This window comes from Fragaria vesca, linkage group LG6 (genome assembly GCF_000184155.1).
Source record: "Fragaria vesca subsp. vesca linkage group LG6, FraVesHawaii_1.0, whole genome shotgun sequence".
NCBI classification, from domain to species: Eukaryota; Viridiplantae; Streptophyta; class Magnoliopsida; order Rosales; family Rosaceae; genus Fragaria; species Fragaria vesca.
In genome coordinates, this window is record NC_020496.1 from 3603136 (window position 1) to 3630761 (window position 27626).

Consider the following 27626-nt stretch of genomic DNA (forward strand, 5'->3'; position numbering starts at 1 on the left):
TTTTTTTTTTTCGTTCGGCTAAAGTCTTTCTTCTGGTAGTGTTGGTGTCTTCATAAGATTTGTAGTAGACATCTTAAGGTTCATTCCAGAATTTGAATCAAGTGAAAACTATTTTTCTAGATTAAGTTATGGTTTCTTAAAGTTTAGGGTCTATATCAGTAAATTCTGAGATTTGAACCAGTTGGCTTCTTTTCGAAAACTGTACAAATTGGTTCGTTATATGAGTTTAGTGTCTTCATGAAAGTTATAGATGACATCTTAAAGATCATTTGAGAGTTGGGATCTCTTAAAAATAATTTTTCTACAATTAGTCATGAATTTTAAAAGTTAGACGGGACGGGACGGGCCTGACGGGACTCAAAATTTCAATCATGCGTCCCGTCCCATTGTTTCTCTAATGAGACGGGGCGGGACGGGATCGGTGTTTTTAGTTTCAAATCCCGTCGGGATCGGGACGGGACCGGGACGAGACCGGGATTTACGGGATTTGTGCCCAGCCCTAACCGATTCATTTGGTTTTTTTTATCAACTTTAGTTTTTAATTATCTTGTAGACTAAAAACTAGTTTTTATGTTATTATAATTCTACTAGTTTCTTAACTTTGAAAAAATTATGTATGTTCAATATTTTTGTTTTCTTCAAATTCTATCCGATTGATGTCATATTGGAGATTTGGAGTTTGAATATAATATTACTCTTTTGATTGTAAATTGAAAAATATCAAGAAAAATTTTCTCACCCGATCAAAAAAAATCTAACGTACAGAAAATAAAAGAGAATACGTAAAGAGAGTTGTGAAATAGTAAATATATAATAATTATATTAAATAACATACTGTTATTAGTTTTAGATATTGAAGGTATTTTAGGCAGTTTGAGATGTGTATTTAGTATAATATTGAAATGAAAAAACTAGATGGGTAGTGTATTAAGTAAGGAGTGTGTATGAAGAGATTAGTAGTGTGTATTTAAAATTACTTTTTTTTACCTTTCATTACGACATACAAAAATGTTAAACAGTGTCTCCCCTTAATATATTGCCATTAAGTATCATAACACAAATAGCTAGATTTTTTTTTTTTTGGGTCAAGGAAGCCATATATTAAACAAAGCCAGATGGCAGCAAAGTACAGCAGAAACAAAGCTAATTAAGATACACACAAACTTAAACTAAAATACAGCCGAAAGGAAAAATTGAAGCACTAATAACACAAATAGCTAGATTGGTGCATGTATATTTGTGTAAGAGAACGTTATACATCATTTTTAGTACCATTTAGGGTTTGAGTGTGTATATCTTGGGTTGGTCCCTCTTAAGAGCAAGTCCACCGGTGGGAAAAAAATCCAACCCAGGTTGGATCCACATGGGCAAAGTAACCCAGCCAAAAATTTCTTGCTTCCACCCATGAATGAGATTGCTCCCCAATTCAACCTGGGTTACTTAGAAAATGAGCAAACTGACCCAGGCTAGAGGAGTAATCCAGCCCAGGTGAGTTCTGTCCACCTCAGCCCAGGCCACACACGTCGACGCCGGAGGAGGCCTGGTGCACTCGCCTCCCTTTCTTCGACGCCGGAGGAGGCCTGGTCCAAGGCCGGAGGAGGCTTGGTGCACTCGCTGCCGGGGTGGTGCAAGGCAGGGGGCTGCTTGCTGCTGTGCTTGCGGAGGAGGCTGGGCGTGCCGAGGACGCCAGAGGGCTGCCGGGAGGCCTGGTGCACTCGCTGCCGGGATGGGTGCTCGCCGGCGGCAACCCAGAGAAGAAATATGGTGCCCAGAGAAGAAATACAACAACCCAGAGAAAAAAGAAAAGAGAAGAAATAGCAGAGAAAAAAGAGAAGAAAGAGAAGAACTACAGCAGCCCAAAGAAAAGTATTTTTCTCTTTAGGGTTTTTTTTCTTTTTTTGATTTATAAATTTATAGAAAAAATGTGTAAAAATAAATAAATTTATACTGTATGAATTTTCATCTTTTTTGCATTTCTAAAAAAAAATATTAACTGGATTGATAGCTAGTTTTATATATGCTTAGTTAATTTAGATTGTGTTTTTCATTAGACAATATCAAATAAAAGTATTTTTTAAGCTTGACTTGTTACTTAAATGTTATAAAATAAAAACATTAATTTTAATATGTCATATAATATATAAAAATTACTATTTATTTATACATAAAACGATTATTCACACTTAAAAACGTTTTTTTAAATTTAATAAACAGTTACTGCCACGTGGCAGCAATCTCACAATTCATACGGGTGGAAACTGTTGTCCAGTCACAGCAACCCAGAGTGACCCAGGTCACTATATTCATTCTAACCCAATGGGTGAACTTGCTCTAATGGAGGTGAGAAACCATGTGGGAATTTACACATGAAGAAAGCAAGAATTACTATTGCTTTGGTGACCCAATAAATGTAAAAGGAAGGCTAGCTATATGTGTAGCTGGGGTGGTGCAGCAATTGTTGAATGTAGATGGAAACATGCATTACAAAGCATGCCAACATTGAGCATGAAACAAGGAGGAAGCTTGATGACTTAATTTGCTTCCATGCATGGTACGTGCATTAGGTGCATATGGAGAAATTCATGAAGAGATATTGGACACAAGAACAAAGGCATCTGAGCTTTTCAAGTTCATGATCAAGGTATCCGAACTTGCTCTAGTTCGAGATTAAGGCTAGGGCAGAGTCATCCAAACTAGAGAGAGTTTGTGAGAGTAGTGAGATCCTCACTTGAGAGATTAGTGAGAAGAAAATTCCTCTTGAGAGTGTGTTAATGCCACTTTATTTAGTCTACCTATAATGAGGTGGTTTCTTGTAATCTCATTATTTAGTATAGTGAAAGAAAGTACTACTGTTTGTCCTAAGGATGTAGACACATTTGCTGAACCTTGTTAAATATTGTGTCTTCTCTTTGTTGATATTTCTGCAAATCACACGAGGGGTGGGAAAGTTAGATCCTGGGATAACCAATTATCCGTCGGCCTTGTATTAGGCAACCACTTCTTTCCCAACAGTATATACGTACATACAACAACTATTTAGCTAATAGATGACCTGGCCAAGTATAAGTGGAATTAGAAATCCATATCAAGATAGAAAACAATCAAGATCGATGATGAACAATCCTGCTCGACATCAAACACCTCATCTTCACTTGGTTTCATTAACCCGATCATAATCATCACTCAGAGGTTAACTTGAGTTACAGGTGTGACCTGGATCACTACCACTAGAGAGTACGTAGCCTCCACTTGTTTGTTTCTGAATCTAGGTCGTCACGTGACATTTACCGTTTATTAAATTTGACATTACATTTTTAATCGTAAGAGATGGTTTTAGGTGTAAATATATAACCAATAATAAAGAATATTTTAACAAAAAACTACGACAAATTTATAAATATTTACTATTAGAAAACCGGGCTGTGGTTTTTGTGTCTTTGGTGAAGTCTTTTTTCCAATTGCCCAAAAAACCAAGGTAGCAAAAGGGTCTCAAAGAAATAAAAATATCATGAGCTTAATCGTAAAACACCACTAAAATTCAAATGAAAAAGGTCGTGGTAGTTTCATCCCATTTTTAGTAGAGTAGTTATCTACAAAAAAAATAAGATTAGCAAATTTATCTCATTTTTAAAAGAGCAGTTCAAGTGAAATTTCTTTCATTCTCTGAAATCCCGTGCAACTCCACTAGTAAAAGGTTAGTAAATAGTAATGTTAGGGATATAAAAAATTGGTTCTAAAACCCACAAATCGTTTTTTTGGTGTGCGTGGGATGTAAAAGAACTATAATTTATCCTATTTACCTTGTTCATTCCATTTAATTATTTTTTCCTATTGTTTTCAACCAAAAAAAAAAAAAAAAAAAAAACCTATTTATTTCTTTACTGTTATAGATATAAATGAGTTCTCAACTATACTGTTAGAAATGGTTGTTAATTATATACCGTTAGATTCACATAATAATTGGAATAAACGTTCCAGATCTAAGGACCGTTAAATTTAAAAATTTCAAATGTGTGAGCCGATGATGAATGGCATGTGGCCCGTGCATTAATTCCCTTCCTCTCCACTGCAGCATTTGCTGACCTCACCCTCAAAACAAAACCTTGCTTCAGATCGATCCCTCACTTACGTCATTACTATGGACCAATAGGCAATAGTACTATGCTTTGGGGACCATTTATTTACTGATTCTCTCACGCACACAATTTTACATCGAAAAAGAAAAAGAAAAATACAATTTTACATCGAATCAAATCATCTCATCATCAGTGCGGTCCTCGTCCTCGTCCTCGTCTTTCTTCGACTTGATGTAAATCCCGTACACATACGAACAAAAACCCCATACACAGAGCAGAGTCGAGACCACTTTCACCCCACCAAACTTGTCCCCGTAAACCACCACTCCCCCAACACGTTCATCCCCGTCAACGCCGTCATGCATATCCCGCCTGTCAGCGACGTCGTCAAGAAAACCGTCCCCGCCGTCCCCATAAAGCACAGCTGCCACGTCACGATGTTAAACACCACCGTCCACCAATACAGGCTCTCTCCCTTGTCAAACACCTCCCTGCCCTCCCTCACCATCCCACCAAACCCACCCGTATACACCATGAACGCCGTCGACAGCGCCGTCGACGCCGCCTCCATTACCACCTGCATTTCCATCATCATGGAGTAGCAGTTAACTTTTCTGTAGACTTTTTCCATGACGGGGAGGTAGAGAGCAAACAGCAAGCCGGCGCCGACGGTGGACAAGAATCCCATCAAGTACTTGTCATGTGTCAGTCCATGCTTGTCGGGGCTCGAGTCTAGGGCTATTAGAATGGTGCTGAAGGTAAGGAGGATTACGCAGTTGAGGTTAGAAAATGTAACCTTTTGTTTAACGATTATGACAGAGAGGACGAGATTGAATACAAGATGTGAAGAGAGGATGAGGGAGAAGGTGGAGACCGGGAGGTTGGAGTTGCCTACCGAGAAAAGGAGATTGTTGAGGCCCAACATCAGTCCCACAAAGATGGATATGAAGAAGATTTTGGCGGTGAAGTGAGTGAAGGGTCTTCTAGTGGTGCGGTTTAGGAAATAAGGGAGGATAATTGGGGGAAGAAGAAGAGGAAACCCAGCAGATTGGACCCATGTAGAAACCCATAAATTCGAGCATCCGTGAACGAAATAATATTTTGAGAGAAGGGAGGAGGAAACTGATCCGACGAACAGGAGGAGGTAGTTTATGACCAACAAGGGGAGAGAGCCTTTGTTTTCGGTAGGCATTGCTAAATCTCACTGTTAACGGTGATTAGAGTATAGAAGAAAGTGAGGAAATGGAGCTAGGATGGAGATGAAGGTCTGATAGGAATGTGGATCCAGAAAGAGAGAAGGGAGAGAAGTGTGACTGACAGAGTCTCCAATGGAAGGTGGCGAGTGCCAAGTTCGATCTCTGATGTTTCAGTTGTAGCCTTGAGCTGGGTAGTCACCACGTGTTTCTGGGCTTGGTTGGCTGGGGTTCGTTTGGTGGTTTGCACTTTGCACCATCAAAGATGTATAACTGTATAAGAACTTGCTCTGAGGCATGACTAATATATAGTCGACCTAGCTAGCTATCTCTCAAATTAATCTTCTGGGTTTCTCACAATCTGATCACACTTTCACAAGCTAATCTGATGTATCTATGAGATTACAATCTAGTACGGGACGTCTGGACCTGATATTTATTGGAAGAACGTAGAAGAATGGTTATGTCTTTTGGAAGATTGGTTGGCCGGGATTAGGTCTATAGTTCTTTGGATATTACCATGCCTTGCTTTTTACTGTGTGCATCGTACACTGCTTTACTTTTCTCTTTCACTTTCGTTCCGTTGTGTTTATCGATCTGTTCCTGACGAAATGACTTGATTGTTTAGATGTTCGCTGCCGGAAATCATGGTTTGAGGGACTTTTTTCTGCCGCAATCATGGCCCCAGCTACATGCTCGTTACTTGGTTCTGGAAATACGAGTACGTCAAGAATGGTACGAGCAAATGCTGTTCGTTAAATATTTCCCCATAACGTCCAATTATATATTATGGTTATTAAGTGATTTATGTATATATATATATATACACACACACGCAACTTTAGAGTGTGATATCAGCTACTGCATGTAATAATAAGGATGAGAAATGGGGTCCTGATGATAGATATGTTCCATTTCTTTGATATATATGTTCCATTTCTATTGTACGAATCAATAATGCAGAATATATGATAGTATGAATTATAGTCATTTTACTTGAGTTTGTTTAATTTATTGTCTTGCACGTAAGAAATAAACTGATTATCGAATCTGATACATGACTAGTGAAATAGAAACGTACACTGCTGATACGTGGATTAGGAAAACTAATCAAAATAAGGGAGGGTGGATTCAGCAATATCTTCTCCCACGATTTGAGAGTCTTATTGATCTTTAGTCAATTTTGTACAGTGCAAATCGATTTATGGGGAAGCTTATGCCAGTAATGCTCTCATCCAGAATACTAACTTTTTCTTGAGCTCTTCTCCTCTCTTCTTCCGTCAGATTCTCATATAGCAGACTCAACAATGTGGCCTCACACCTGTGCAGAGGACACACAAATCACATTCGATGGAAATAACATTAGTGACAAAACAAAACAATTAAGCTCAGGCTCGAAGTAATACTTGATTAGTTCTTGCAGAGTTATAGCATTGGCAAATCGAAATATATAATGTCTAAATACCCAGCAAGAATTACTTCGTTTATCTCAAATGAGCAATTGATTTCAGAGGACATGTCAATGAATGAACTTCATAAACGTATAGGTTCAGACATTCAGTATCAGATCGATTTAAGGGTAGCACTGTGATGCAACACTAGCTATTAATAGCATTTAAGTTCTACTTTTGTATTGCCTGACACCTTGAAATTTTGTAGGTATAACTTCAAGAAGCCATGGCTGATGAAAAGATGAGAAACATAAAACTAATCAGCTGATCTATCACATGGAATCGTTTCATAAGATGAGAAAACATGAAACTTAGCTGATTATAAGATAGCTAGCTGGGTTAGAATTGGGATTCGAAACAAAAACAACGAGACACACACAGACGGACATATATACGAATCAAAATCTTCAAAAAAGCTTGTTTCTTTATGGTGTACGGGTACTGTTGTACATCACTTTCACCCTTTGGAAAGCATATTTGGCGTCAGCACACGTACCTTAGGTTGCAGAGGAAGCTACCGGAAAATTAATGTTCAAGTCGTCAGAGCAAGGATCAGGGAATCTTTGCCATCAGGAAAAGTAAAACAAAATTTCTGTTCATGTTTTACTTTTACATTTACATGCATGTTGAAAAGGGTAGAAAAAAAACGAAACTAGAAAACACCAACATACGCCAAGTCTTTCGATTCGAGCATTTATACAGATTTATATTCACACTAGCTGTAGATCAGACTTGCCTTTTACGCACTCACTGATGTAGCTAGACTTGAAACTTCATCATAAAGAATATTTTATATATGATGAAATTAATACTTGGTCGGATTCTTGTACCAAAACGAAGATGAGACCGGCGTTTGATGTCAAGCAGGATTGTCCATTGATCATCGATCTCGCTCGTTGTCTATCTAGATATGGATATCTAATTCCATTAATACCCGGCCAGTTCATCTACTAGCGCTACATGTAACTCGATCATAATCATCACTCAAGGCATGCCTAATATATAGTGGACCTATCTTTCAAATCTTCTAGTGATTCTCACCCTTTCACAGGCTAATCTGATCAGATGGAATTTTCTAAAGTATCTATCTGTGTTTGTGATACATGCATATACTTACTGATATGATAACAAATTTGTTGTCATTTTGGTAAAGATAGTTATTACTTGAGTAATTTTTGTTCTATTATAGGTAATTACTCAACTTAAGACAATTTACAAGTTTATAAACAACTTGTTGTCGTTGTAGTAACTTGGTTCAATTATATGTAAATGTGTAAAATAAATGTAGTAATTTTGTTGTAAATGTTACTCATTTAACTTGTAATTTTTGTTCAATTAATGGTAAAATGAGTGTGGTATACATGTCAGTACCGTATACAACCCCCATATCAGATTACATCTAGTAGGAGACCTAATATATAATTATATATGAACCATCCATGAACTTCATCACTGCATGTAACTCTGTACCAGACAATACGTACGGGTAGCAAGCAGTTGTATAACCTAATTCTTCATACTTGTCGCAGTACAAGGTATACATGGAGATGGTGTTTTTAATTTTCTCTCAGGAAATTAGGATATTAATCTCTATATAAATTTAACATGAATGCAGTGGCGGAGCTTAGATTGTGTATAAAAGGGGGCCAAGATATAAAGTACGTACATGAGAAACAAATGTAATATATATGATCCGTACGTAGTGGATGTGAACTAAGAAATAAAAAGCAAAGGAGAATTGTTTTTTGCATAGTAAAAGTATCCAAATTAAACTTATGATCACAAACTCTTTTTTCTTTTTCTTTGTTTAACTTCATAAATAATTTACAAAAGTTGAAGAGAAAGGAAAAAATCAAGAATATTAAAATCTTCATTAAGCATCATGCAATGAATGAATGAGATGTTATGTATGGAAGGAAACTAATCACATTTTTACACTCTAATACGTGCCATCAAATTATAAGTGGGGGCCAAACCTTCAATATATGCTTCTATTCCATCAACACATATCAAAAACACAGATCAATTACGTACACATGTTTTTAGAAAAGGTGCGGCTATTTCTAAACCCCACTGAATGCTCAGTTCACCCCACGTCTTATTTTTTACATATAACGTTTCAGTTCTACTCTTAAAATTATGAGAAAATCTGGTTTTTATTTTTCTTAATCTGATAAAATCTAAAAATAAATACAAATATCTCATCAATATATTTAACGCAAACATCTATTCTTCTCAAACCACATCCTATACATGTTCTCCTCGATCTCTTTCTTGAGTTCATTCTTTACGATTATAAGTACATATACATGGCTTCTCAGCTGCGAACGTCCACATTTATTCTTACGGTGCGGATTTCCACTTTACACTCACTTTTCAATCGAATTTTCACATCTCCACCGTCTAGTATTTAGATACTAATGTATAGATCATCTCTGCAAAATTTCAGCCAATTTGGTTATCATTAAGGCGCTCAAAACTGCGTTTTTCTGTTATAAACATGAACGGTTCAAGTTCGACAGAATTATGTTCATCCATCGGTTTAATCGAGTTTGAGTATCTTAATGATAACTAAATTGGCTGAAATTTTGCAGAGATAATCTATACATTAGTATCTAAAGACTAGATGGTGGAGATGTGAAAATTCGATTGAAAAATGAGTGTAAAGTGGAAATCTGCACCGTAAGAATAAATGCGGACATCCGTACCTGAGAAAATCTGTATATATATATAAAACTTTTCTCATGTGCGGACGTAACGGTGCGGATTTTCGTCTGTTCGCCACCGTACGGCGCCGGTGAGGGCGCGCCTCCACCCCAGCCAACTCCAGCAGCTTCCCCGACCGCTTTCCATCCCCGATGAGTCCGCCGAATTCCAGTTTTCCGGCCAGATTGACTTTTTTTAAGTTTTGGGTGATCTGGCTGGAAAACTGGAATTCGGCGGACTCGCCGGGGATGGAAAGTGGTCGGGGAAGCTGCTGGAGTCCGCTGGGGTGGAGGCGCGCCCTCGCGCGACGCCGTACGGTGGTGAACGGACGAAAATCCGCACCGTAAAACGGTGCGGACGTCCGTAGCAGAGACAGACTGTATATATATATATATGTCTATATATATGAAATATTACATTTGAAGCCATAAATAAAATAAAAATAAAAACAAACAATCTCACAACACTGTATAACCATCTTATTGAAGATTGAAGTGATACTCAAATCTGATTTGAAAGAAGTAGAAAATTGTTTTTTTTTTTCCGATATAAAGATGTAGAGAAATTGTTGTTGTTTGGATTTTATAGATTTTAGTTTAATATTATATTTTCACAAAAGTTCTTGATTGTGGAGTTAGTATTGAAATATTTAGTTTAAAATTAAAATGTGGGGTGAACAAAATATTTGGTGGGGTGGCAATAGCCGCACCCATTCAGAAAAACAAAAGGGTGTCATGGCACCCTTTGTGCAAAGGGTAGCTCTGCCACTGCCTGAATGAACGAGCAGTCTTCCAATTTGTGTTTAATTTTAAGTTTTTTTTTTTTGGTTACAAAAAGTTTAGGTGAGAGCTTGGTTAGGCTACACGACCATCGCCGGGGCAAACCTACAACTTCAATCCTGAAGGACTAACAATGGACACGTACCTGTCACACCAGCCTCTAGGTATGGATTTCCACAAAAGAATTTACAGATAGCAAACCAACGATGCCTGTTGGTAACATGGATCGAACTTAGCCAAACCTCGTTGGCGTTTAATTTTAAGCTTTTAAAATAGGGTTCCACTTTTTCTTCAGTTTTGAATAACTTAATAATGTGAGGTGTCTCAGGTGAGCAGGGTACCAATATAACTTCGTATTATCGACGATAATAGGGTGTGACTAATGTAAATATGGTTGTATCAGCCACGATTCGACGTTGAGTGTACATTTATCATATTATTCATATATGTATAGAGTACAGACTCTACCTTTCCTTGAACAACTATTTTTGCTTAATTGGTATCTAGAAAATAGATTTGTATCCTTTCATACAGTCCTGTTACTTGTATGGCAAGATTCTTATAAGAAGCAACCCTAACTCAACTCTAAACGTGCTCCACGATGAAAAGAACTTTACCGTTCCAGAAAGAAAAAAAAACATCTACGCGCGCAGGCTGCTTCAATTGCTCTCCATAACTGAGAAAAATATAACAAAGAAAAAATTGATATGTATCAGCAGAGTACATAAATGCATATAAGAAATGTGATGTTTGACCAACAAGATCGAAGTTTCACAGTTTGAACTTTGAAGTAACAAAAATCGTGCACATTATGTATTTATGTACCCTCCCATATTTCAATTAGTTCTCCTAATCCACGTACTGCTTAAGTTATTAAAGCTTGTTTTGTAACCAGACTTGGTATCAGCACTGCAGTCATGTATTAGATTAAGTTTGATTCTTACGTGCAAGACAAACAAACTCGAGTAAAATTACTATAACTCATACTATCATATATTCTTCATTAATATTCGTACATTAGAAATAGAAATATACATCAAAGAAATGGATTTTAAACATCATCGCCATTTCTACCTTTATTACATGCAGTAGCTAATATCACACCCTTAAGTTGTACATAAATCAGTAACCATAATATATAATTGGGACGTTGCACGATGACAGTCGAAGGCGACAAGGTACAACGTTGTCTGCCCAACGATCAAGACAGATGATGACCTCCTGCAATAGACAACTATCAACCGTACCTACTCTTACCTTCTTGCACATAAGCAGAGGCTTCTCACTGGTCACTCTCTGAATGGCTGCTTCAATATCTCTTGTGTAATAGTAATTGCCAGGGTAGATTTGCTTAGGCGATGCCGCAAACAGAACATAAGCATTGAATCGAGCCCACGCCCAGTAAGCTTTCCTGAAATAATCCATCTGATTCAGATAGTTCTCCGAGCACATACCGTGCTTTTCGTACTCGAATTTCCAGAACTCCAAGTTGGTATAACGAGCATTCAACTGTGGCCATGCTTGCGGCAGAAAATAGTCCCTCAAACCACGGTTTTCGGCAGCGAACATCTAAACAATCAAGTTCATCATTTCGTCACGAAGAGAAAAGCAACAGAAACTGAAAAACTAAATGAATGTAATTAAGTAACATATTGCAATGGTTCCATGCATGCAATAGTACAATACCTGCGAGGGATCAAAGGGTGTGCCAACGCATGGAAATTCAGGTGTCGAGTAATTGCTGGGCCAGAGGCCGTGAATCGTAAAAGTACTGTGTGGTGGATTTGGGACACAATTCGGATTACCATAGCAGAATGTCGCCGGCCATTGCTGGACGAACTGCATGTAGTCGTAGATGTTCGCTGCATCATCTGCACCACACGCAGAGAGAAGCAGCAGGACAAGTAGGATGATCCCCATAATGTTAAAGAAAAGGATACTAACACAGCAACACAACTCTGATTGGGTGAATGATCGATTATGTATGTGGTGAATACTTAGGTATAAATAAGCTCCCGAGGTCATATAGAATCTGCATTTTACGTATAGTGCGTGAGTGGTTTGGTTGTGAAAATGACATGCAACTGAATACCATGTTGATTAACTGCTAAAAATGTTATTAGGGTTATTGTGCATGCTATGATATGGTGACTTTGAGTGTTCAATGTTGAGTTAGGGTTGCTTCTTACAATAAACTTGCCATACAAGTAACATGGCTGTGTGAAAGGATACAAATCTAGTCTCTATATACCAATTAAGCAATAATAGTTTGTTCAAGGAAAAGTAGTCTCTATACATATATTGTTCATCATCGATCTTGCTAGTTGTCTAGTAGCTGCTATATGTATATGCGCACCCAAACCCTAAATGGGTACTGAAAATGATCTATAACGTTCTCTTAAACAAATATACATATGCACCAAGGTAATAAGCAACGGATAATTGAGACCGGAAAACAATAACAAAAGCGGAGATCAGGTACGATAAAATTCAGAACGAGTAAGTTCTGGGTATTCTAATATTGCTTCCACGATCAAACAGTTGAAATTAATTAATAACCAAAATAAGAACAAATGTCATGAGTAAGTCTAAGGCTTTACCCATCAGACTTGCCGAAAGCTAGCAACAACTGGATTTAAATAGCTAGCTCTTCATAAGACCCTTGCAAGAAATACAGGAACCATTAGAATTTGGAAATCTATGTTCAGTTGGACTCTGAATATTTAACTTCGTACGTACTCTCAGATTAAATGAAGCATAACTTTTTCCAGATTTCATTTCATTTTCTCTTTTCCGGCAAACACACATTGCAATAAGACATGCATAAGCATTGCTACTTGATCTTCTCAATGAACCAGCTGATTGCCTTCCATTTACTTTGTAAAGATTCTCATAAGTGCGTGACTATGAAAATTGTTTTACATACGTGTTAAAAGATCATCGAGTTCGTCCCCTAATCTTATAACCATCTCTCATGTATCTCTCATGTATATTGTTGGTGTAAAAAATTTCGGGAGAGAGATTTCCCAACAAAAATCTCACTCCTTTGATTCTTGAGGAGCCTTGGATACATCCATACGACGATCAATCAAGGGGGAAGAGGTACATGCAAAACAAAAGCACACTCCGATGCCCAAGTCAATTTCGATTAAGCAAGTACAAAAAAAGAAATCGATTCGATACTTGTTACCGTTGTTAGCCATGATTGTTCCTCTCTCTTCTTCTCCATAAATGAATGAATCTATAGACCTTCGATAACTTCGACCCTCGCTTCACGACTTCATGACTTCACGTCGTAGTGGGAGTAGATGGAGTAGTGGAAGGAGCACATTTTCCATGAATGATCATGTTTCACGTCGTTTACTTTATCTTGATATTGTTTATCTTGGACTTTGACCATTAGACTCAGTTTAATGGGTGGGGGCCCAAAGCCAATATTTTTTACCCCCACATATACCTACAAGTACGTACTATAAGACAAATATCTATCACAAAGCTATACGTATGTACACAAGTAAAAATGGATGTATTGCCTTAGATTATGCCATGATCGAAGACAGTCTTATATGGCTTACAGTTTATGAAACTCAATCATTATATAATGTAATAGCTAGGAGTAATATAATTTGAACAATGGATGGTTATGATGTTGCATTGTTGTGGGTGCGTAAAATATCAGTGAGTCTTGACTGCATAGGTATGTTATTGTGTTGTCCTTTTTTCTCTGTTTAGTTATACCGTTTTGCATTACATTGTTACTTGGTGGAATTTTTGTTACTGTAAGGTTTTCTTATGACTGCAGCTTACCTAGGAGTTACATTGTTACTACTAACTTACTAGGGTGGAATTCTGTTTTGTTACGTATTGTTAAGGTTTTCCATTTAATATGTAGTTTACCTAAGGATACATGTTTCGTGATGCGAAACCAATATGCTTCAAACAGTAACCATGCAGCTCACCTTGCCAGTATTAATCTAGTAGGAGATCCAGAGATCAACCTTACAAAATGAAAACCAAAAGAAATTGTACTAACCGAACAGAATAAATTGAAACAGCGAGTATGCCAACATCTAAAAAATTTGATGTTATTTCTAAGCTCCTTTGTTTAGATGTCGAAATACTAGCTGTTTCATTTCTTTTCTACGACATGTACACAAACAAGCAATATGCCAACAAGAGAATAACCATCCATTAGCCAGATTTTATTTGTCCCATTACACTACAGAGATTACTGATTTAAGTTTAATGAGTTACAAAGTTTAATGACTGCAGCAGAAACACAGCTGATAAAAAGTCATTTAGTTACAAAACAAGCTTTATTAAGCAGTTGATTAGGAGAATTACTAATTGTGATATCGGAGATTGTATTCAGCAATCTTCTCCCACGATTTGAGACTCTTATCTTTGTAGTCAATTTTGTACAGTGCAAGTTTAGTTACGGGGAAGCTCATTCTAGTAATGCTCTCATCCAGAATACTAACTTTTTCTTGAGCTCTTGTCCTCTCTTCCTCTGTCAGATTCCCATATAGAAGACTCAAATGTGGCCTAACACCTGTGTAAAACACACACAAATCACATTCCATGGAAAGAAAATTAGTGACAAAACTACACAAGCTAAGGCTCGAAGAAATACTTGATTTTGCAGAGTAATAGCATTGGCAAATCTAAAATATTCTGTCTAAATACTCAGCAAGAACTAGTTAGTTTACATAAAATGATCGAGCAACTGGTAACTTCTATGTTATCGTATGATTCAGAGGACAAGGTATAGAAATAAACTTCATAACTTGGGTTCAGCATCAGATTTAAGGGAAGCATTGTGATTCAAGAAGCCATGGGTCAGAAAAATATCATCCCCCGAGTTCAAACTATAACCAACATCTCAGCTCTAAGGTAATGAAAAAGAACTTTCAAGTTTCAAGTATAACAAGAAGATTATCAATATTCTTTAGTATGTCTCAAAGTACAATAACAAATTGATTGGGGATAAAGTTCCATAATCATCCTTCCAAAAACAAATTCATTATCGTAGTTACACACTGAAGTAGTAGTGTTCTTAGATTTCTTAAGCAAAAACAAGATTAAAAAAGCGTAGTTATTACTATGCCAGTGGTGCCCTTCAATTCATACACACGTATGTTCAGTTTTGAACGATTGTTGGCAACTTTAGTTAACTCAAGACTTCAGAAAGAAGATAAGCTAAGATAAAACCACCTAACCACCGCCCCGCCCCGCCCCACCCCCCCCCCAAGGCTATGTTTTCCTTCACATTTGTTAGAAAGTAAAACATTACTAAACACCAACTCCAGTACTCCACAATGAAAAGAACTTACCGTTTTTGAAACCCAAACAACTTTCGCAGAATCCAGTTGCTCTCCATAGCTGAGAGATAGAAAAAGGAAAACTTTATATGTATCGGAGTAAATAATTGCATATAAGAAATATGATGTTTCACCAACAAGAAGTTTCACAGTTTAACTTTTAAGTAACAAAAATCGTGCACATTGTGCAGTTTTATGTATCCAAAGACAAAATGACACTGAAAAATACATACAAATCAAATCAGACAACAAAAGATTAAAATGATATGAGGAAGTGGAAAACTGAATACCTTATAGGACTCGTCTTCATTATCAAATGAGGAATCAATGAGGAGCGAAACACACTGGTAATAGAAACTCCAAATTACCATGCAGTTAACTATAGCTTTGTACCCGGAAGGGACACAAGACTGAAGAGATCTAAACTTGTTAAGCACCTCTGCATGTGTCATTCGAATAGACCCTACAACGGTAATATGTGGCTCAATCTCCGGACCGCCAAACTCCGACCTAAGGCCCTGAATCACCTTCCTTACCTTGAGACACACATCATCTGGCGGTATCGCCCATACTGAATACGAATGCCATTCATTGTCGCCTATACTTGATGGAAAAGAAGAGTGCTCCAAAAGAGAAGAGCCAGCCTATAAAATAGCGGGAAACATCTATAAATTTGTGAAGTGCTACATCTCTGATGAACTAGAGATATATTATTTATACGTAGTTATTGATGCATATTTTTGTCAAGGACTTGGATAGAAAACATAGTGAGAACTTACATTGGTATAACGATCGATATTCTTCAGCTCGTTGCCTCCCAAAATTGAAACTACACCGTAATTGTCATAGACAACAGTCGCAGAATCATCTTGCATACTTTCAATGGGAAGATACTTGAGCCTTTTGGTGCTGAGGTTATAAGAGAATATGCGTCCCTTTGTGTCCTTTGTGTCCGCCATAAGGATCTCATCACTCTTCAAAAATGCCAATGGTTTTTCAATGAGATCGAAAGATATGTGTTTAGTCCAACAACACTTAGGACCATCAAACTCATCCATCACCCATATCCCAAAAGAAGAACCGGAGAATGAATTACCATTTCGCATTCCAAAAAGAGCAACTGATTCATTCCTCAAAACAAAGTATATGAGGATCATATAGACTATCCGGTAACAGCATATCATGAAACACCTCATCAGCCATATCGAACAAAATGATGATGTTCTTAATGAAATCCTCAGTCATTGCATCAAACAAAAGTATTTCCTTGTGCAGCTCAAGTCCAAGCCAAAAACACATTCCCTTGAAGTACACTTGGAAGCGGTCAGGAAGGAGGATAGTGGATTATGTTTCCAAAGAAAAGGTCTTCATCTCTCTCCAAGAATCGGAACTCAAGGTGTATACAGCTGTTTTCGGGGGAAGATTAATATCATATCCATCAGGAGGATGTTCTACACCAGGAAATCCAATGTTAACAACTTTGTAGTCATTAGACCTAGGATCAAAGCCAAATCCTAAATTATCCATGTAATCGCGGTGTATACTTATGGGAACATCTTTAGGCCAACCCGGCAACGGCGACCCAACTATTTCTGGAGAATCAGGAAGGTATGGCTGAAGGGGAAGAGGCTTAAATTCATGAATTGCTGGGTTCCATAGAATCACCTCACCGGAAAGGGCTGCAACTAGACAGACGATCCCATTACAGCGGCCAACAATATGAAGTGATGAGCCTTGATCTTTAAACTCAAAGAAGGTGGAATGTCAACGTCCTCTACCCCCGAAACAAAGCTATGCTCATCATCGCCACCATCATTATCAATATCAACATTGTTGCGAAATTTAAGCAATGAGAATACCTTCTGACTCTGATCACCATCGGTGTTGTAGTCTTCATGGAGTAAACGCTTCAGAAGGACGCAAGGAGTAGAGCGATTGTTTTGCTTGGAAATGGAGAAGTGCTTAGCCACAAACCTGGGATCGGTGATCAGAGCGCACCACCTTTTAGAAACGCACTTGAATCGCATAAGAGATTTGGGAGGCAGAGTTGACAGGATTTGTTCCACCACATCTTCTTCAATGCCTTTGTGAACCTCCGTCATATTCACGTCTTCTATTTGCAATTACACAAACAAAAATGTCACCCAGGTCAGAAGAGTTCATAGTTAATATTGATCAAATTGCGCATAATATCAGACGAAATCATAAAGTAAATAAAAGAGCTTCAGAGTTCAAAATTACCTGAGTCCTTGTGGAGGAACAGAGACAGACAGAGATGAGAGAACTGAAATTAAGGATAGCGAATTGAGACAGAGATGGGGTGATATGACTGAAAGTAGACAAGGAAGATGGGATGATCAGTGTTTGAATAGGGATTCCATTGTCTTCTGGTTAAGGCTGCTGCTGTTCCGAAATTACCTGTAAAATTTCGGCAGTAAAAAGTTAAAAAGGAACGCTGCCCAAATTTGAGATTAATATCAATATTATAAAAATAAAATAATAACCTAAATGGTAATTTTCATTTAAATTTGTAATTAGAACCTGGAATGGAATTGAAAGTGGTGTAATTAATTCCGAAATGAGTGAATTTCGACGTTTACTAACATGTCAAGGTAATGAAGGTATTATAATGGATGTGAATCCTACTTACTTATCAGGAATCGATTCATGACGAAACCCTTATTCGATACCCAAGGAGGGAGATAAGTATCAGAATCAAGATAATGAAATCAATTTTTTCTCCCCAAAATATCCTCACATAATTATAATATTTCTAAATTACCCAACCTTAAAAATATATATATTGTATTTTAGGGGTATTTTAAATTCATTTCTTGTAGGGGTATTTTAGTAATCAAACTAGTTTTAAGTCCGATTTCATATGGTAAGTAAACAACATCAATCTTAATTAGTTTCATTCTTGTTTTGATTTTTTATGGTAAGTAAACAGTAAAATGGTATGAAATATTCTCATACCGATTATTTTTGATACTGATTCATGATAATTTTCATTCCAAGTTAATTAGTAAAACGTGCCATAATTTCATTTAATTACCAAAATACTGAAACAGAAACGGTACGTACAAAGAAAAACCCTTACCTTGTTAGGATCAGAATCCATTTATAAAAAGAAAACTAGAAAATCAAAAGAAATCTAAGAAATTAAAACCCTTACCTTGTTAGGATCATATCATTCATCCATCACCGAATAAGAGAACTTTACAACCATATATATATTACAGAGTAACTGAATAACTGCTCGGTAACTACCTATGATTAGGCCGGATAGGCTTTTGTAATATCGTAATACAAAGTTGGGCTAAGCCCCGTACACAATAGCTACTAACATAAAAGAGGAATAAGATATAAGAAGTAGTCCGAACATACCCCTTCACCAACAATCCCAAAATACTCTTGTCGAAAAAAAAAATTCCCAAAATACTGAAAAGAAACCCCGCTGCCGCATCTCTCTAACTCAACTTCCTTCTTGGCTTTGCTTCCAAAGGACCAAGGTACGTAGTTCTGAATCTTTTACGGTCTGCGATTCACAGTCCTATTGTTCTTTATTGTTTCAGTTGATAATCTTTGGTGCTTTCTTTTCATATGATTTGGTTTTCTCCCTTTTGTACCTTATTTTGTAGAAGAATGGCACTTGAGAAGGGTTCAGAGCCAGCCGAAGTGACTCAGTCTGTCGAAAACATTGAGTAAGATGTGGTGGAAGAAATCCTAATAACTCTGCCTCCCAAATCTCTGATGCGGTTCAAGTGCGTTTCGAAATGGTGGCACGATCTCATCACCAGTCCCAGGTTCGTAGCCAAGCACCTCTCCATTGCCAAACAAAACGGACCCTCAACTTGTATTCTTTTCAAGCGTTTAGTCTGCAAGGACGCAGAAACCGAAAAGCCTGGTATCATCTTCTCATTCCTCAATTTTACCTATGAAAGTGATAATGACGGTGGTGGTGAGCTTAGCACTAATCTTTCTAGTGTGGAAGACCTTACTATCCTCAACAGGTTAGTCGAATCACTGAGTATTATAGGCCATTGTGATGGGATTGTTTGTTTAGCTTTATTTGATACTAATTCTCCGGCGCCAGCTAAAGCTAGTGAAGTGTGTCTGTGGAATCCTGCAATTCAGGAATTTAAGTTTCTTCCTGAGGAGCCATTCCTTCATGATTGGTCTAAGGTACCCCCCAGCAGTATTGAAGAAAATCCTTACCTGCGTCCAATATGTCACTTTTCCGAATCCATGGGGTTTGGCTATGATGCTAGATCTAAAGATTACAAAGTTATTGACATTGGATTTTCAGGTTCCAAATATTATGGTGATCCAGAATATTATGGTGGACATGTGATTGTGTATCCTCCAAAAGCTGTAGTATACAGCCTCCGATCTGATTCTTGGAGAGAAATCAAGACTTTGTCTTTGGAAAGGGAAACTAGTTACCTTTGGCCTAATATTTTCCAGCTATACTTCAAGGGTATGTTTTATTGGTCGGGATATGAGACACAAAAGGAATTCGTCACTGTCTTTGAGACTCAACAAGATGAGAACGAACGCATTGGGCAAGCGATCATTTCGTTTGATACAAGTGATGAGGTTTTTCATGAAGTTTTGTTACCCTATGAACTACTGGAAGTTAATGGTCCTGTCCCTAGATTGCATCTTACAGTGTGGAATGAGTCTGTTGCTCTTTTCGGCTCGAATCTTGGCTCGATTACTGTGGAATGGCACAAAGCCAAAGCTACAATGTGGGTGATGAATGATTGTGCCAATACTAAAGCTGCTTGGACAAAACACTTGACCTTTGAATATGAAGAGTTCTTTCCTGACCGCTTTCCTCGAAGGGTATTGGCATTTTGGAAGAGCAACGAAATTCTTGGGGTTGGAGAAAATGGAATTCTTGTCTGCTATAACCTCATAACCAAAACGGTCAGGTATCTTCCTATTCAAAGTGTTCCCCATTCTCTTCCATTCATTAGTGGCTATTTTTTTTATCCTTTTTGTGGTACTGATTATGTTCATAGTGTTGTTCCGATCATGAATCATGTAAGGCGTCACATTTGATTTGATACGTACAATGTAATACGTTGTTGTCTAAGAAAACGTACCTAGAAAATTTTTGATGTTTTATTTTGGATCGACTTTTCGCATTATATGTTTCTAGAAATATACATTCCATGTTTATTTACCCAATTGTGGTTGTGGTTTTATCAAAATTTTCTTAATTCTACTTGAATTATGAATGGAGTGATGTCATATATAACGAAACATCACCTTCTCTTATTTCATAAAAGAAAAAAAGTATTTATATATCTCAACATCGTTTTTTTCAGCAAGCCAAGATATTCATTTAATGTTTTCTTTGTTGAAATATATTTGATACAACTTTGAATGGTTAAGATCATAATTTACATTAGTAAAAATATATAAATAAGAGAGAGTTCAGACGTACACTTACATATTAGTTTGGACACAAGTATTTTTCTACAAGTGATTATTCTGAGTTATTAGTTCTGAGAAGGAAGCGACAACCCGACATGCATAACAAATTCATATTACTATATACCAGCCTTTTACCCTTGTATTTGCGCGGTTTAATGGTTTATCAACATAGGAATTTTGTTTTTTTAGAACAAAAGATACGTTCTATTGAGCGAAAGATCATAACAACCGTACAAGGTTAAGGTAGTGGACTTGAAGATCACATTATTACAATCAATGCTCAACTTACTACAAAGTGTCAGGCTACCGTCCAAAGGATGGGACAAAACTTAAAATCCTATAAGGAAAATGTGAAAGATAAGTCCAAAAAACGGATGATCACACTAAAATCGAAACTAAATGCAAAGATTATGTCCAAAAACGCGGCCTACTAAACTAATTTATTCAAGACAACCTTAACTCTATGCATCTGTCTTTATTAGTTTGGGGCCTAAAGACCATTTTAGTGCATCAACCAATTTCCTTTTCTTTCTCTCGCTGGCACTGTGCATGATTTCGATCTCAATGTGATCCTAGCTGAAGGCTATTTCACTATTACCTTTTATAAAGAAATATGTTATGTACATTCAGCAACACCCTATTTAATTTTGGTTGTATGTGTAAAGGAAAACGTATAAATTTTGATTGATAACTGCACGCAACAATATACTTTTCATTATTCTCAGTTATTTTTATATTTTATTTTATTTATTTTGTTTCTTACTATAATAATCTTTGTTTTTACTTGTTTAGTTGGTGAAGTTTTTGAGGGCTTACTTTTATTGTAGTAAATATGTATCCCAAAAAAAAACAAATTGATATACTAGCAAGTAGGGATGACAATAGGAAGGTTAGGGTCAGAAGATCAAAAAATCATACCCGCCCATACTCTATTTCATTCCCAATCTCCATACCCGTAATTAGATAATAGGGATTCCTCATCCCGCCCCTTTTGGGGATTACATTCCCATACCCGTCCGAATCCCAGTTAACAATTATTTAATAAATTAATTTTTTTTTAAAATTAAGAAATATGAAATTAGAATCAAATACCAAAATAAATAAGTTTATTGATTCAATCTAACAAAAACGAATACAAGTCTCGCTTAAAAGGAAAGTTTCTATAAATATTCATTATGAGAATCAGAAAAAAAAATATATATTGCAAAAGATTTTTACATAAATATCTATTTATAAATTATATATATATATATTAAAAAATATATATATATTATAAAACTTATATAATAATATCTCTAATCCTAAATGGGCGGGGATGGGGACGAATATCAAAATATCATACCCGCCCCGTATCCGATTCAAGAATCCGAATACTGAGGATCTTCATACTCATCACCTGTTTATCCATGTATATCTTTCCCGTTATGGTCGAATACCCGTGAGTACCCTAACCGCTGGGAATTATTGTCATCCCTACTAGCAAGAGTCCATATGTAATTAAACTTCAAAGTCAACAAATACTAGCAACATTGGCTTTTTCACCAACTCCACTCGCATGGCAAACGTAGATCCAGCCACCGCCGGCAACCAGGACGCTGTGAAGACACCACACAGGTACGCAGCGTGGGGCCTCCTGTCCGATCCGGTTTCTCGTCGGATCAAAAACGTGACGGAGGGCCTCCGGGCCGAGTTCGGTGGTCCTGAGATCATGGTGCCCCATATACCCATTTTAGGGTCCATCATTATGACGGAGGAAGACGCCGTCAACACCTTCAGACTAGCCTGCGACGCCGTTGGTCCCATCCCCTGTAATGTCACTCGCGTTGCCACCAGTCCCTTCTATTACCAGTGTCTTCACCTCTTCATTGATCCAGACCGTGAGGTACGTAGCTTGTTATGACTTTGTTCATATTTTACATCATGTTTTAGGTTTAGGTTTGAATTTCGACTAATGATTTTTCTGTTTTCCTTCTCAGTACAAAAATTTAAACATCAGCTTTCGCAATTTCGGGAGACGTTTTAGTCGAATTTGTAAGATGATCAACTTAACCCTGATACGAATATTATTGATACTTAGCGAATACTAGTATTCTCGATAATCGAGCAAATTTTACAATACATACAACATGTTTTAGGAATTTAGGTGATCATCTTTTGGTAGGATTGAGGTGCATGTTTCGGTTAAGATAGTCATATTTTGTGTGAAATCAGTGTCGACCCTCACTATGTGTTAGCCATTGCAATTCTTTTTGTTGTTGTGAGGGTTGTAGTTTACCTTATTTTTTTCATATTTCAATTTTGATCAAAATATGAAATGTGAAACATGTTAAGAGTCCACTTAGAGTAGTATTGGGTTATGTGGACTTAATTTCTAATAACCATAAGGTCTTTCTGTGTCTGCTCTTTGAATTGACTAGAAATTGCTCTTTTCTTTCACAGATAAAGTAGTCTAGGGTTCACATCAAAAACCAATTGGTAATGGGTGGAGTGGCCCAAACCCTTATAAACCCACAGGTAAGGTCCCAATTCCCGATGTGAGATATATATCTCAACACGCCCCTGCACGTGTGGCGAATCTTCAAGCCTAACACGTGGACAACATTTGGGGTGACGTGGAGTTTGTGTGGCCTTTAGGCTTCACACGTAGACGTGGGTAACCCGCTCTGATACCATGATAAAGTAGTCTGGGGTTCACATCCAAAACCAAATGTTAGTGATCACTAGTCACTACTGCTAAGTACTATTTCTAAGTATTGGTGAACTATATATGACATTAACAACCTACAGTAAGTAGTCTTCTGAAAGTTGACATATCCGATTTCACATTTAGAAGCAGCCAATTCTTGTTATATGGTAATTTGCTGAGCATATGTTAAAAGAGTATTGAAGAGATTACAGATTTGTCATTGCTGATAGTTTGCTACAAATATTTTGCTATTTGTACTGCAGGTAGTATGCCACATCTGAGTCTCCTTTACGGGGAGCTGACAGATGAAGAGAAGAAAAGAGCTGAAGAAAAAGTTAGAGTCCTGGATGAGACCATTACCAGCCTCAATTTCACCATAGATCGCATTGCTTTGTACAAATGTAACGATGAAGACAGAACTCAACACTCTTGGGAGAAGATTCTTGAACTCCCCCTTGGTTAGGTTCTGGTTCAATATTTGAGCATCTCGCTATACCAGTTCATCCAAGCTAGCACTTCATTGTAATTCAAAACTTCAAGAGCGTGATTGAGAGTTAGATGCAACTACAGATGTTTGATGAATGTTTTGTTTCTTTATGGGTTTTGAATGTTAATGTTTTTAGAAACTCTTTGATCAGCCTAAAAAAGGCTTATAAATTAAGCCTACTGTATAAATTAACTCTGCAATCACACTTATTATTCAATGGTAGTATATGTAGGAAAGTAGGATGTCTCCCGTAGAGGATTGTTGGTAATAAACGTTGTCTGCTTTTGCAGATTGTTGAGCCTCGCATTTTATTATCTGGTACTCATTCTTTAGATTGATGGAGTGACATCGTGTTAATTGATCGGAATTTGACTCATTCTCCTCAAATAATGTAATGAACATATATAGAAAAGAAAATTCAATTAAACGGTAGAAAAGAAAATTCAATTGAACGGATGTCCTCGTGATGTATTCGGCTCTAGCTCTAGAAGGAGTCTACGATGGAGGCCATGAGAGGAGAATTAGGAAGCCAGGAAGGCGCCGTGACTACATTGGACTGATTAGAGTTGGGAAAAGTCTGTTACCTGGAATGCAGCATCAAAATATCAGAAGTGCAAACCTGTGAAACTTTAGCTCAATGCAATATCTGCTATGTATATGTACGAGTATTAATCTACAATGCAATATGTACTACGTACACGTAATCGATCTTTGATACAACATTGACTTGGTTGGATTGATGGGTACGTGCAACTGCATATTTCAGTTGGATTAACACTTACAAATTTCAGGCAAGCAGACTCAAATACGTAGTGTCAGTGTACCATTACTTGCTATTCCCCTTTCCTTATTTTTGGATTAGACGGTTTCAAAATTCAAACTATTGTTTTGGAAACAATACATATACAACCCTTGTTCCCCGATCTCATTGGATTGATCTTATTAATGTTTTTGAAAGCTAGCTTAATCTAGAAAAGCTTTGAGGCTTTGCCTTGGTGCTTTTTATGGTAAGCTTAGACAACACAATGACTCAGTTTGTTTGATATAGCTATATATGGTTTTACGTCCAATCCTCTTACTCTCTTATTATGCATTCATTAGTGACTTAGACTAGGCAAGGAGACCCGAATGAAGCTTTGTTGAACGTAGACGTATTGGCAATGTACCAATTCTAGCTAGCTATCCCCGGCCTTTATTGTTTTAGGACTTGCCAGATTTCAAAATATCTGATCATTAGTAATTTGTACGTGCTCTAAACCAAATAGATTAATTAATTAACCACATACCGATAATCATTTTAAAGGTTTGCATATGTTATAAATTTCGGGTTTAAATCGAAATTAATTGTATGTATCCAGCGTGTATATATAATCAATTGGGCTGTTTATAATTCATCCCCAAACCCTAATCCTACGGATTCCTACCGAACCATTTCTACCCCTAATTAAACAGAACAAAAATGAATGACATTAATTGAAGAGACAGGCCTTCGTTCAAATTCTGTGAAACCCTAGCTAGGTCGACTCTCTGTGATCTCTATCATTTCTTCTCTCTACTTTCCTCGGATTTCATCATCTCAGGTAAAAGAACAAAAATGAACTACTACTAATTCAGCTGTATATATATAGAAATATAGCCAGCTAATGCGCTATATATATAATGATCAACAAATTAGTTTTTCTTACTGATATATATATCCGAGTCAGAAATCAGAATACACTAGGAAATGTATGTATACCCAAAATGTGATAGCGTGAATAAACAGAACAGCCAAGTAGACTAATTATAACCGTCCAAATATACATATATGTACATTATTATTAACATTTATGTAGATATTGCTCAAAATGCAGTCGGTTTTTCTTTGCCGAGTGATTGCAAGTAATCATGCAATGTGGTTATAGGCGAGGTTTGAAGTTGTTAGTACCAAGATCACAGGAAAAAAAAAAAACCAAAGACATATATGCGTGAAAGTGAGCTGATCTTGGACTCTAATTAATCATCAAATTTGTGTTGTGTAAAGCCTTAAATAGATCATTTAATTTTTTTTTTATGGACTATAGACTGTAATAGCTACCTGATTAATGTATTTCATTTGCTATTTAGCCAAATTTGACATATGTCAAGCCTATATAAACCTAGCTCCTCGATCGATCATTTCATCCATCATTTCATTTCACCATGGAAATGGCATTGCTAGCGGTTTTTCTTATCTCAGCTGCTGCTTGTTCATCAGTCACTGAAGCAGCCAAGGCCTACGACTACTTCCAGTTCGTACAACAATATCCTATTACCTTATGCATGTTCGACACAAGTTGCATTCCAGGACAATCACTGCCTCGATACTTCTACATCCACGGCTTATGGCCCAGTAACTTCACTTATCCGCATGACGATTGTGTGGGTACACTGTTCGACTACAATCAGGTATATATAGCTTGTAATTACCTTAATTTAATTTTTACCAACTCGATCACTAGTGCGACTGATCGAGTACTACTGACTTTGTGTGCGTACATTTGATATATATAGATGAGCAGTGATCCTACTCTCTCAAACAATTTGCTGCAATCATGGCCCAGCTTCACGTCCAAATCCCACATCAAATTCTGGGCGGATGAGTATCACAAGCACGGGACCTGTTCGGAGATAGACTACCCGCAGCACCGCTATTTTGCCGAAGCCCATATGCTCTGGACGTTCGTCAATGCATACCGTATCTTAGCAACATACAACATCGTTCCCGGCAGAACCTACCCTGCGGTTGACATTATATACTTCGTCCAAGCAGCACTCAAAGGAATCACACCATCTGTTATGTGCAAGGCCAATTCTGCGGGTCAAGAATATCTCCACGAGATCATCATATGTCTTGACAAAACGCTTACCAGATTCATCAATTGTGTTCGACCATCCACTTGCCGTACTACAGCGGTAATGTATCCCTAGCTAGCTAGCTAATAAGATCGTCAGATCGATGATCGATAAGTGAATCATTCGAGCGGAGGATGATGAAGTACTCTAGCTAGTATATATGTAATAAATAAGACAAAATGAATGCTTGCTCAGTTGCTTGATCTCTATATATGTTTATTACTTAAAGTTGAGAGTAAGGAATGAGTTTAATACTCAGTAAATTAAGAGAACCAAACCATGTTTTTAACTAAAGGAGAGAGATCTGTTGATTGAAGACAACTGAACACTTTAGATAAATAAACAGATCGATGATAATTAAGGAAATCAGGTGACATGCCACGGCCACCATCAGCTACCCAAATGTGTTTTCACCACTGAAGGTTCTTCAGCCAACCCAGTGCGGGATCACCAAACGTGCCTTTGGTTTCTCAATCAATTCAAAGATCTGCGGTGGTTCAGGTGGATATTTGACTTTTCCGGCGGCTCCGGCCATGAACATCGACGATCATCGCACCCTTTCCTCTATCTACTTTATACCGGAGTACGTCTCTCGTCAACCTCCCTCC

The 27626-nt window shown here is 37.3% G+C and overlaps 4 protein-coding genes and 1 pseudogene across 4 annotated transcripts; 3 read left to right on the top strand and 2 right to left on the bottom strand.

The window, feature by feature from the left end:
• Positions 1–4249: 4249 nt before the first annotated feature.
• Positions 4250–5268, bottom strand: LOC101313913 (annotated as a pseudogene).
• A 5967-nt stretch (positions 5269–11235) lies between these two features.
• On the bottom strand, positions 11236–11895 carry LOC101301504 (ribonuclease 3-like). The gene is made up of 2 exons (XM_004302232.1): positions 11892–11895; positions 11236–11774 (listed from the first exon to the last, which is right to left on the bottom strand). Exon 2 carries the CDS (start codon positions 11772–11774, stop codon positions 11328–11330), a length of 447 nt encoding a protein of 148 aa, XP_004302280.1. The 5' UTR covers positions 11892–11895; the 3' UTR covers positions 11236–11327.
• A 7384-nt stretch (positions 11896–19279) lies between these two features.
• On the top strand, positions 19280–20593 carry LOC101314201 (F-box/kelch-repeat protein At3g06240-like). Its single transcript, XM_004304855.1, has 2 exons — positions 19280–20463; positions 20554–20593. The coding sequence occupies exons 1-2, from the start codon at positions 19280–19282 to the stop codon at positions 20591–20593; spliced, it is 1224 nt and encodes a 407-aa protein (XP_004304903.1).
• Positions 20594–22526: 1933 nt separating this feature from the next.
• On the top strand, positions 22527–24120 carry LOC101314488 (cyclic phosphodiesterase-like). Its single transcript, XM_004304856.1, has 3 exons — positions 22527–22853; positions 22948–23002; positions 23921–24120. The coding sequence occupies exons 1-3, from the start codon at positions 22527–22529 to the stop codon at positions 24118–24120; spliced, it is 582 nt and encodes a 193-aa protein (XP_004304904.1).
• Positions 24121–26311: 2191 nt separating this feature from the next.
• Positions 26312–27093, top strand: LOC101314778 (extracellular ribonuclease LE-like). Its single transcript, XM_004304857.1, has 2 exons — positions 26312–26571; positions 26677–27093. Exons 1-2 carry the CDS (start codon positions 26326–26328, stop codon positions 27091–27093), a joined length of 663 nt encoding a protein of 220 aa, XP_004304905.1. The 5' UTR covers positions 26312–26325.
• The last annotated feature ends 533 nt before the right edge of the window (positions 27094–27626 follow it).

Coding starts and splice junctions, on each gene's coding strand:
- LOC101301504 (XM_004302232.1), bottom strand. CDS start 11,774: ATGTTCGCTGCCGAAAACCGTGGTTTGAGGGACTATTTTCTGCCGCAA.
- LOC101314201 (XM_004304855.1), top strand. CDS start 19,280: ATGCGGTTCAAGTGCGTTTCGAAATGGTGGCACGATCTCATCACCAGT. Junction 20,464..20,553: donor CTCATAACCAAAACGGTCAG/GTATCTTCCTAT, acceptor TTATGTTCATAG/TGTTGTTCCGATCATGAATC.
- LOC101314488 (XM_004304856.1), top strand. CDS start 22,527: ATGGCAAACGTAGATCCAGCCACCGCCGGCAACCAGGACGCTGTGAAG. Junction 22,854..22,947: donor TCATTGATCCAGACCGTGAG/GTACGTAGCTTG, acceptor TTTCCTTCTCAG/TACAAAAATTTAAACATCAG. Junction 23,003..23,920: donor GAGACGTTTTAGTCGAATTT/GTAAGATGATCA, acceptor TTTGTACTGCAG/GTAGTATGCCACATCTGAGT.
- LOC101314778 (XM_004304857.1), top strand. CDS start 26,326: ATGGAAATGGCATTGCTAGCGGTTTTTCTTATCTCAGCTGCTGCTTGT. Junction 26,572..26,676: donor CACTGTTCGACTACAATCAG/GTATATATAGCT, acceptor TGATATATATAG/ATGAGCAGTGATCCTACTCT.